This window comes from Chanodichthys erythropterus, chromosome 8, assembly GCF_024489055.1.
Source record: "Chanodichthys erythropterus isolate Z2021 chromosome 8, ASM2448905v1, whole genome shotgun sequence".
NCBI lineage: Eukaryota > Metazoa > Chordata > Actinopteri > Cypriniformes > Xenocyprididae > Chanodichthys > Chanodichthys erythropterus.
The window spans coordinates 38,995,499-39,006,371 of record NC_090228.1 but is presented as its reverse complement, the minus strand read 5'-3'; the positions used below and the strand labels follow the sequence as shown (position 1 = coordinate 39,006,371).

The following is a 10,873-nucleotide window of genomic DNA, read 5'->3' as shown; positions in this document are numbered from 1 at the left end:
ACTGTTGATAATGTCAGCACTGTTTCATATGGCTTTAAACTAGTTTAAAACACAGAGACATTTGTGTTCTTTGGAGCTTCTCACTGGATCTCACAGTGCTGTTTAGTGGTTGCATGATCAAGGCCAATCAGCGAGTGAAAACATCCACAACACTGCACTGTCATTTGAGCCGAGCTGATAAATGGTCCCTGTGTACTGTAATTCTGGACATAGTTTTCAGTCTCTAGTATTTAGGATACAGATTTACTGAACTTTTAAGGATATTGTCTTGCTTCTCGCTAACTTATTTTTGAGTGTGTGTCTGAAACTGATTAAACGCAATGTGTGTGGGAACACACATGAAAACTAAAATCCTAACACAAAAGAGGCTCTTCAGGACCAGGAATGAGTAAGCTGCTTTACAGATACTCCTCCTTCACTCAAACACAGAACCAGGAAACAGGTTCAGAGAAAGTGAAAGTGAAGTGTAGTTGAGCTGTTGTGTGTTTGTGTCTCTGTATTCATGCAGTAAAATGGCAGAAGCCAGAATTTTTCAGGATGAGTTCATGTGTTCAGTGTGTCTGGATCTCCTGAAGGATCCAGTGACCACTTCTTGTGGACACAGTTACTGTAAGATCTGTATTACAAGCTGCTGGGATCAGGAGGATCAGATGAGAGTCTACAGCTGCCCTCAGTGCAGACAGACCTTCAGTCCAAGACCTGCTTTAGCTAAAAACACCATTCTGGCTGAAGTGGTGGAGAAACTGAAGAAGATTAAACTTTCTGCTGACTGTTACGCTGGAGCTGGAGATGTGCAGTGTGACGTCTGTACTGGAAGAAAACACAAAGCCGTCAAGTCCTGTCTGGTGTGTCTGGACTCCTACTGTCAGAATCACCTTGAACAACATGAGACCTTCTTTAAAGGAAAGAGACACAATCTGACTGAAGCCACTGGACGACTGCAGGAGATGATCTGCCAGAAACACGACAAGATCCTTGAGGTTTTCTGCCGCACTGATCAGAAGTGTATATGTCTGCTGTGTACGATGGATGAACATAAAAACCACGACACTGTATCAGCTGCAGCACAGAGGACAGAGAAACAGGTATGAACTTAAAGAGGTCCCATTATCCTCATTTACAGGTTTATAGTTTTGTTTATGGGGTCTACTATAATACATTTACATCATTTAATGTCTGTTTTCACCCTTACTGTCTGAACGCTGTTTTAGTTTCAGTTTCTTTAAAACACGTTTTTCAAAAATCACAGTCTGTTATGATTGGTTAGCTGGCCACAGGTCTGTTGTGATTGGTCTACTGCTTAGAGTGTGTGTCAGAAATGTAACGAGGTGCTGGAAGAATTGTCACTGGGACGACACAATAACTGCTGCTTACGCTCGTAATGATGATTGACAGGACTGAATGATTAGGCTCCTCCCAAACCTACGTTTGTAACTTCATTTATAACATCTGACCTGCATTAAACTACATGGTTCAGAAAGCAGTTGTTATAAAAATTGTGAGAACACAATAAAAGATTGCGATTGTGAACTTTTAAGGAATAGTGTTAAAAGTACATCTTAACCATCAAGTTAGTCTGCATTAGGAAGGCCAAAAAAATGGGTTTAGTTTCAGGGTGGTAAAAACAGTGTGTCTTCATTTACTAAGCATGTGTATCCACGAATCTATGCGCGAAATCTGCATACAAACGTTTTCACAAACAAATCATGATTCATCAATAAATTTCGCTAAATTTCATTTTAAATTAAGAAAAATGTATGAACATCTGAAACCACTGACCAGCATAATAGGACCCCTTTAAAGCAGTCATCAGGGCTCCAGACTGTGATCAAATTACCTTTTTTCCTGCTGGTGTGACTAAATTTTGTTAGAGGTCGCGTGCCACCACCACATTGCCCAACTGATAAGAGCTGCTATTTCTGTTGCATATGAAAAAACAGCATCAAAATATCAAACGGCAAACAAAACGAAAACTGAAAACGAAAATGTTTGAGCTGTGCAGCGTGGACCGTTTTTCAGCCTGGACAAGTGCAGCGAGAGCTCGAAACAGGAGTTTACAGGCTGATCTCGATCCCGTGGCACCGTTTCTACACAACGTTTGAATTCACCACAGTATTAATAACATCACTATGGACTTCTATGCAGTAATGCTAACTGTAACTATGGTACTGTGGCAGATATAGTCGAATGTTTATACATTATTAATTTTAGGGTTCATACAACCTTTTGAGAGCTAATGAGAACCTTTTCAAAGACTTTTAAGTGCTTCTCATGTTTTCCAGCACTTCAAAACTCTAAATGTGAATAATTGCATTTCAGATCGATTTAAGGTGTGCTCCTAAAATTTTCAGTAAGGGCTACAGTGCTCCTAGTAAAAAAAACATTAGTCTGATTTACTCATGTTATTACAAACTGACTCTCATTTTTCTGAAGAAAACAAAAGATGTTATTTTAAGCAATGGCTCATCTGTCCTTATATTGAGAGTCAATAGGGCCCAAAACTTTCAATCTTCAAAAAGGACAATAAGAATATTTAAACAGTATGTGACAAAAGTCTGAATTCACAGTACTCATAAAAAAGGAGGCAAAAAGTACCTGGATGACCAACTACTTCCGGTGAGATTCTGAAGTGTGCATACGATGAACACTTTACTATCCCATGAGGCCACGGGAGAGGATTTGTGAAGGGCTGTGAAATGATGCAACTGGCACTATTAGGTCACATGATAATGACAACATGGTGAAATAATTACATATTCCAAATAAGTACCTACTCGAGAGTATGCCGTTTTGTGATTAGCAAAATCAAAAATGGTAGCATGTTCAGTCATGTGACATGAATGAGCCAGTGAGGTTTGCTGTTATTGACGTATCACCATATTTAATTTGGGCTCTAGAAACAGAGACATTCTTCAGAATATCTTCTTTTGTGTTCTGCAAGAGAAAATTATACAAGTTTATAAAGACATGAGGATGAGAAACAATGAAAGAATTTACATTTCTGGGTGAACTATCCCTATAAAACTAGACATTGATGAAATAATGCTAATACTTATGAATGAATCTATAACCTTATCATGAAAGATCTTTAACCCTCAATCTCAGCACTTCACTGATACTGGATTCATATCTGTTTACTTGATGATTTATGTGATGTTTCTCCTGTCATTGGTTTGTCCTTTAGGACCAGCTGAAGGAGACGCAGAGGTTGTTCCAGCAGAGGATCCAGCAGAGAGAGAAAGATCTTCAGCAGCTGAGAGAGGCTGTGGAGTCTCATAAGGTGAGTTTGGAGAAGAAGAGAAGTTTGAGAAGTCTCAGTCAGACTCACTGAAGCCACTGTGTGATTGTGATGTGTGTCCTAACAGCGCTCTGCACAGACAGCAGTGGAGGACAGTGAGAGGATCTTCACTGAGCTCATCCGCTCCATTGAGAGAAGCTGCTCTGAGGCCACACAGCAGATCAGAGATCAGGAAAAGACTGCAGTGAGTCGAGCTGAAGGACGACTGGAGCGACTGGAGCAGGAGATCAATGATCTGAGGAGGAGAGACGCTGAGCTGGAGCAGCTTTCACACACACAGGATCACACCCATTTCCTGCAGGTAACAGAGATCTAGAAGAACAGGATCATAGTGGACTTGAGCAAGAGACTCACAGAGAAACATTTCATGAGAGCAGAATGAGCCGTTGACTGAAGTGTTGATCTGTGTGTTCGGTTATTATATAATCATCAGTCAGACTCTCATCTGATCTTCTTCTTTTGAAAGAGACGCACTTACAAATGCAGTTCAGCTCTGGAAATCTCTTTGGTTCTCTGAAACCTTTTGAAATAATTTGTATTAATACATTAATAAATTATATGTATTGTATATTAGCATTGATTCAGCATATTTAAACCACAAAACCTGACCTTGGGATTGTGTCCTAAGAGTCCTTGTGAATTTCAGAGCCACTAACTGCTCAAAAATTATAAATAATGATCAGTCTACTTGTTGCCTTTGAACTGCTTTTCCTCATGCCAATGATGCACTTGATCTGTTACATTTATGTTATTGTCAGATGTTTGATCATCAAGTGTTTTCCTAGAAAGTCCACATATAGTGTAAGTGTCAAACACTAGAACTTACAGCTCTAACATGATATAATGAACATGAGAAGAATGAATCTGATGCTGTGAAAGTGCTGGATTGAGGAGAGTTACTAAAGATCAACAGGAGCTGCTCAAATCTGACAGTAGTACAGGTTATTGTCTGAAGTGTGGAGGTGATGAGCTTTGATTTCTGTTTTCTGTAGAGTTTCCAGTCTCTCTCAGCTCCTCCTGAATCTACAGACGTAAATGACGATCCCTTCAGTTCTCTCTCCTCTTTTGATGTTGTGAGAGAATCTGTCCGTCAGCTGAGAGACAAACTGGAGGATTTCTGCAAAGAGGAGCTGAAGAAGATCTCTGACAGAGGTAAAGTCCTGGAGATTCATCTGCTCTCAGAAATGATCCTCCATCATCTCATATCATGTAGAAGATCATATTAGAAATGTGTTAGGAACGGATGCAGGGATCATTTTCTCTTGACATGATAATCACACTCTTCATGTCTGTTGATTTCCACAGTCACTTTCTCCAACATTGTTCCCAGAACCAGGAACGACTTCCTACAATGTAAGTCACTAAGAAACAAGCAGGTGGGCACATATACACTAAAGATTTAGGAGATGAAATTTACTTACGAAAGAAAATGGTCTGCAACATTCTAACAAAATTCTACACAATGTGAACATTTTTACAACTATTTACTTCAGTGTGTCTGTCAGCTTTCTGTAGCACAGCTGCCAAACATCCAGTGAAAAACTTGTTTAGCATTCAGACACAATATAACACAATATGTCTGTCAATATGTTTTTTTCTTGTTTTCTGTTGGAAAAATTAATATAAATGCTTCTTGTTTGCTGATTGGATGCAGTTTGTGATCATCTACGTAATTAAGGTTTCAGTGCCAAATTTCTGAAACGTTTATTTAACACTCATAAATATAATTGCTATTCACATGGCTTGTTTATACTTGGGAAACCAATAATGCTGATGTTTAAACTATCCATTCAAGTTTGATCAAATTGTTTGATATTCAATGACAAAGGGGAATAATAATAACAGCAATAATAATAACACACCAAAATATATTATAAATACAAGTATATTATATAGTACACCACAGATCAAAAGTTTGGGGTTGGTAAGGTTTTTTAATGTTTTTGAAAGAAGTCTCTTCTGCTGTTTGATCCCAGTAATATTGTAAAATCTCACTATGATTTTAAATAACCATTTAGTCTCATGTATGTTCTGTGTTCTCTCTTTCATTGTGTTTTTGGTTCTGTCCTGTGACCAAGGCTGTGTTCAGCCTCGACAAAATGTCGCGTAACATTTTTTAAACGAAAACGGTGGTGCGCTGAGTGCCCTGTTCTGATGGCGCAACAGTTGCAACTATGGCAGCTGAGAAGGCCATTCTTTGTGTTCTTTTTGAAGAATATTCGGAGCCTGATGAAGTCGGTATAAATACGTGTTTAATACTGCAAAATACACTCAATGTTACAGTCACTGCCCTTGCTGTCCAGAATAAAAGAGAACATCCCAATCGAGTGAATTCACTAAATTCATTCTTTGTTCCCTCGATATACTAAATTGTGCACATGATTTACTATTTTGTTCCCTCAATTTAAAAATCACGTGCATGATTTATAAATCGAGGGAACAAAATAGTAATTTGTGCGTACGTTTTAGTAAATTGAGGGAATGAATTAGCAAATTGTGCGCATGATTTAACCTACTATTTTTTATTTCTTTTTCTCCTGCATGTCATGTGCTGGGTTCTGCAATTTGAATATATTTTAAAATGTAAAATAGAAAACACCTCCACACACATTTTTATCTAGAATTTTTGATTAATAGAAATAGAAATATGAAATTAAAACAGAAAAGTGTACAAAACAACTTTTGTTATCTCGAGATCACGAGAAAAATAAGCCAGATTATTCTATAATTCTAAAACCTTTTAGATTAAACCAACTTTATTTTCCGTACTCATTTAAAAAATATATATATTACATAATGTGTTTGTTATTTTTATTCGTCACGTAGGATAGGCTGTGATATCAGGTGTGTTAAACTGTCTTCCTCCTATCTTCCATTAAAAAGGTGCAATACTCCAGATTTCCTGTTTGAGAAGCGTGTTTATGTGTATGTGTTTTCTACAAAGAAAACACATACACATTATTCCATTATCACATATTACATTATTACATTTATTGTTGATTCAATTTAATGGGTCTTTGCTGAATTAAAGTATCAGTTTCTTTTAAAAGAGAATCATACTGACCTCAAATATTTAAATGGTGTAAATATAATAAAAGGCCTTTAAATTAAATTATAATAAACACAGGATAATAAACATTAAAGGGTTAGTTCACCACAAAATTAAAATTCTGTCATTAATTACTCACCCTCTTGTTGTTCTACACCCGTAAGACCTTTGATCATCTTCAGAACACAAATTAAGATATTTTTGATGACAGCCTGACTTTGTTACTAGCAGTTTAGTCCAAATTTTCTGAAGAGAATTGATTTCTTGTTATGATGAATCGATTTAATTTAGGCTTTTACTCGCATGTAAACTTTGATCAGCGCACATAAGCAGAAGCTCAACCAAACCTCAATGATGCACAAGAACAAACCTCTTCCAGAAGCTCAAACGTGCTGCATAACATATGAGGTACATTCTCGCGTGTTATGCTGCAAGTTTGGGTTTTTGTTCTTGTGCATCATTCAGGTTTGGTTGAGCTTCACTCATTGCGCTGATCAATGTTTATTTGCGAGTAAAAACTGAAATTGGTTCATCATAACAAGTGATCTATCCTCTTCGTAAAATTTGTACTAAACCGCTCAATACATATGGATTAGTTTTCTGATCTCTTCATGAAGTTTTTGATGTTTCAAAGTTTCAGTAACAAAGGCAGTGAGTGGAAGGAAATCTGACAGCATTCTGTCATCAAAAATATCTTAATTTGTGTTCTGAAGATGAACAAAAGTCTTACAGGTGAGTATAATGTACAAGAGGGTGAGTAATTAATGACAGAATTTTCATTTTGGAAGAACAAAACCTTTAATATTCAGGGAAGACTGGCCCCAAAAAGGTTGAGATCCACTGATGTAAATGATGATTTTCACAGGATATCTGGTAAACTGTACTGAGACACTGATTTATTGAATATGAAGAGTTCAGATACATTAAAAGATCAGATTCATAATTCCTGATTCTGATGTGTTTTATCTCCATCAGATTCCCATCAGCTCAATCTGGATCTGAACACAGTGAATAAACGCCTCCATCTGTCTGAGAGGAACAGAGTGATTACATTCACTAACACACTCCAGCCGTATCCTGATCATCCAGACAGATTTGATTATTGGGAGCAGGTGTTGTGTAGAGAGAGTGTGTGTGGACGCTGTTACTGGGAGATTGAGTGGAGTGAACGTGTGTATATATCAGTGTCATATGAGAGCATCAGCAGGAAAGGATCGGGTAATGAGTGTTTGTTTGGTTCTAATGATCAGTCCTGGAGATTGATCTGCTCTTCTTCCAGTTACTCATTCAAACACAATAACATAGTGACTAAACTCCCAGTAAAGTCCATCAGCAGGAGAATAGGAGTGTATGTGGATCACAGTGCAGGAACTCTGTCCTTCTACAGCGTCTCTGGAGACACAATGATCCTCATCCACACAGTCCAGACCACATTCACTCAACCGCTCTATCCTGGGTTTACTTTTGGTTTTGGATCATCAGTGAAACTGTGTTGATGAATCAGAATAGACTGTAGAGAGATTCTACCCATAATGCTTTGAGCTCATGATGAATCAGTAACAGTGAGATGTTATAGAGCAGAGGTGCCCAAACTTTTTACAACAAAGGGCCAAAAACTTGATCGAGGTCTGTGGGCCGAAAGTAAAAGTTGCATTATATCAAACTTTAATATTAAACTTAAAGTGGTAAACTTTGGTTACCTTGATTTATGATTTCATAATTTTAAAACATTAAGAAATTTGCATAGGAAAAAATCTTGATCATTTAAGAAACTAAATCATAACTAAACAAAATAACATGCAATTTCCTAGAGGTTCTGACAAAATGTTAATTGCTGCAGAGTACTTAAAATGTTTAATTTGAATTATTTTAAAAAATCACTTTGAATGAATGATTCAATGACTCGCTCATAAAGACTTCACGTTTCATTGCTGGATGAATCAGTGTTTTTGAACGAATCTCTTGAATAAATGATTTAGTAACAAATACATTTTTGTTGCCATCTGATGGCGTAACAATGTCATAGATTCAAACAGTATTTGAAGAGACAAGTTACTTTTAAAAGGTGATTTGCTCTATTTTGATTACTACTGTGGGCATCGGTGTTATATTCGAAGTACAGAGTAATTCTGTGATAATTAGAATATTTGTAAGACAGAAATAACAATACTTCTTGGTTTAAATGACTGAAGCTGTTTCATACAACTGCTCTCTCTGGGGCAGCGGCATGGGTAGGAATGAATGTTCCGGGAACTTTTGTCAAAGGTTTAATAGACACAGGAGAGTCGTTGTCTTAATCGAGATCGCAATCTTTTAACGATTAATCATGCAGCTCTACAGCACAGTGTATGTTCTCCAAATGCTCTCGCATATGCATAATATAACTGCATGTGGACGAAAACAAAAATGAACTTGGTTAAAAACTGATGCACATATTTATGGATAATAATGTAGAAATTAAAACTTGGTTTGTTGGTGCAGCGAAAGTGTAATCGGTGATGACATGTAATGATTATTACATTCTGTATTTTCCATATTTTGTTCCATTTTTTGTTTTCACTCCTAAGCGGTCCTCCTTCACACTTAGCCTACTTATCATTGTAGGTCTTGTTTTTTAAACTGAAAACTCTTGATCAGTGAAAGTATAATCTGGAGGTTCATCTTGAAGGGGGTTGGTCTTCTATGGATTTTTCATCGATGTAAAGGTGGTTGGGTTGAGTTTCCTCGGACATCTCCACAGAGAGTATGCCATGTTCTTCTGTATCAGAGCAGGTTATTATATCATGCAAAGAAAGGTGAGGAATAAGACTTTTATTAGTTGCTTGTATGTTGTGGGACTGTGATCTCTAAGACACAGATGTCAGACTGAGGATTTTTTTTTTTTTTTTACTTTCTATGACTTATCAGATGTATTCACATATAACATTCTCTATAATCTAAAATAACATTAAATATGTTTCTTCAAAACAATGTTTTCTTCAGTGAACAACATTTATGAATTTTGTGTGGCACAAACACATTCATTCAACAGAATCTCTGCTTGGAGATAATTACTGGTTATTTTTTGGCCAAATTGAACACTTAGTGTTTGTGGAAATTTTAAATATTTTGCAGTCCTTGGAGGCACAGAATTTTAAAGTAATTTTTTGTTGGGTACCAAGGCATTGTAGTATTACAGGAAAAGGACAAGCTGATGGTGGCTAAGGAAGCTTCATCTTCAAAGCTCAAAAATGCCAAATTCCACCTTCAGATCTCAGACCTATTATAAACAATTAAATTTGCAAGAAATGGCAAGCTGAATGGAATAAATGTACAACAAACAAACTTTACAAAATCAGTCCTGTGGTTGGTGCAAAACATTGTGTCCACATTGACTAACCCATTTGTTTCTGTTCTGGGAGGATCCTCCTTTATGCCGCTTGTGCCAGAATCCATTATGACTGAAGCATATTTTGATGGATTGTGTTTGAAATCTGTTAGAATTCTTTCTTTTTTTGTTGACATTTATGAAAAGATTTTTAATGAAGGCCAGATTTATTTTTAGAATTTTATTTAAAATGACATTTAAAAATCGAATTTAATTTTTCTTTAACTTCTTTTAAAGAAAAAATGCATTGTGTTAAATAAAATAATTTTGGCCAAATTAAATATACTGTAGGAATGTGCATATGTGGTGCATGCAGAATTTAATAGGTTTGTAATTTTTTTAACAGGTTTACATTTGTCCTCACGTTAAAGAAAACTAGAATGTTTTGGATGGTACCTCGGTTTAGTGCTTTGAAAATTAACAATTACTAAACATCTAAAGGTGAATCTAGTTTAAAGGGAAGCTAATTTTTGCATTATAAAAATCAAAATAATTTGGATAATAATGTATCTAGAATATAAAATTGTCACGATTTCCATCTACCAGTCCAGTCACCTCAGCATACTACATTTCCCAAAACCCCTCCTGGCTCACACTCCACAATCACCACACCTGTCTGTTATTACCTTCATCAGCACCTTTCTGTTTAAGCTCACAAGTCAGTGCACCTTTTGTCTGGTCTCATCATTCCTACCAAGAACTACTAAACTGACTAACTACCTCTGAGAAACGTACCCATGTAATCCTTTTTTCAGTCTTTAGTTGTCTTCTCTGGTGATCCAGTCATCAAAGTTTTGTTTTTATCTTTTAGCATGGGATAATATGCCAGTATTCTTCTAGTTGTTGCAGTGACTTCATGCTTGAGAGGGTACCAGACCTCCTCTTCTTGCTGGCTTGCTCTCAAAATGGAAATCATGCCGGTGATGTGTTCCTCACCAACCAGCGTCTCGGCTCTTTGGACGTGACGCATTCCTGCTCTTTGCAGGGTCTTCTTTGAGCTTTTCTTTCCCAATGGAGTGGATTCCTGATTGGAGGCATTCCTCAAAGTGCAGACACAGTTCTTGTTTCACTATGGCCAGCTTTGTCTGGTAAGGTGGGATTCTCATTCTAAAAAAATGAAAAAATAAGTATTTACAGAGCCAATTAGAAACCACACGTC

The 10,873-nt window shown here is 36.8% G+C and overlaps 1 protein-coding gene across 1 annotated transcript; it reads left to right on the top strand.

Annotated features, from left to right (window-relative positions):
- Window positions 1-512: 512 nt before the first annotated feature.
- LOC137024906 (tripartite motif-containing protein 16-like) lies at window positions 513-8,135 on the top strand. The gene is made up of 6 exons (XM_067392861.1): window positions 513-1,085; window positions 3,185-3,280; window positions 3,366-3,599; window positions 4,291-4,450; window positions 4,604-4,651; window positions 7,323-8,135. The coding sequence occupies exons 1-6, from the start codon at window positions 513-515 to the stop codon at window positions 7,841-7,843; spliced, it is 1,632 nt and encodes a 543-aa protein (XP_067248962.1). The 3' UTR covers window positions 7,844-8,135.
- The last annotated feature ends 2,738 nt before the right edge of the window (window positions 8,136-10,873 follow it).

Excerpts from the sequence above, each read along its gene's own strand:
- LOC137024906 (XM_067392861.1), top strand. The coding sequence starts at position 513 with ATGGCAGAAGCCAGAATTTTTCAGGATGAGTTCATGTGTTCAGTGTGT. Across the intron at positions 1,086-3,184 it reads CACAGAGGACAGAGAAACAG|GACCAGCTGAAGGAGACGCA; the intron begins GTATGAACTTAA and ends TTTGTCCTTTAG. Across the intron at positions 3,600-4,290 it reads ATCACACCCATTTCCTGCAG|AGTTTCCAGTCTCTCTCAGC; the intron begins GTAACAGAGATC and ends TGTTTTCTGTAG.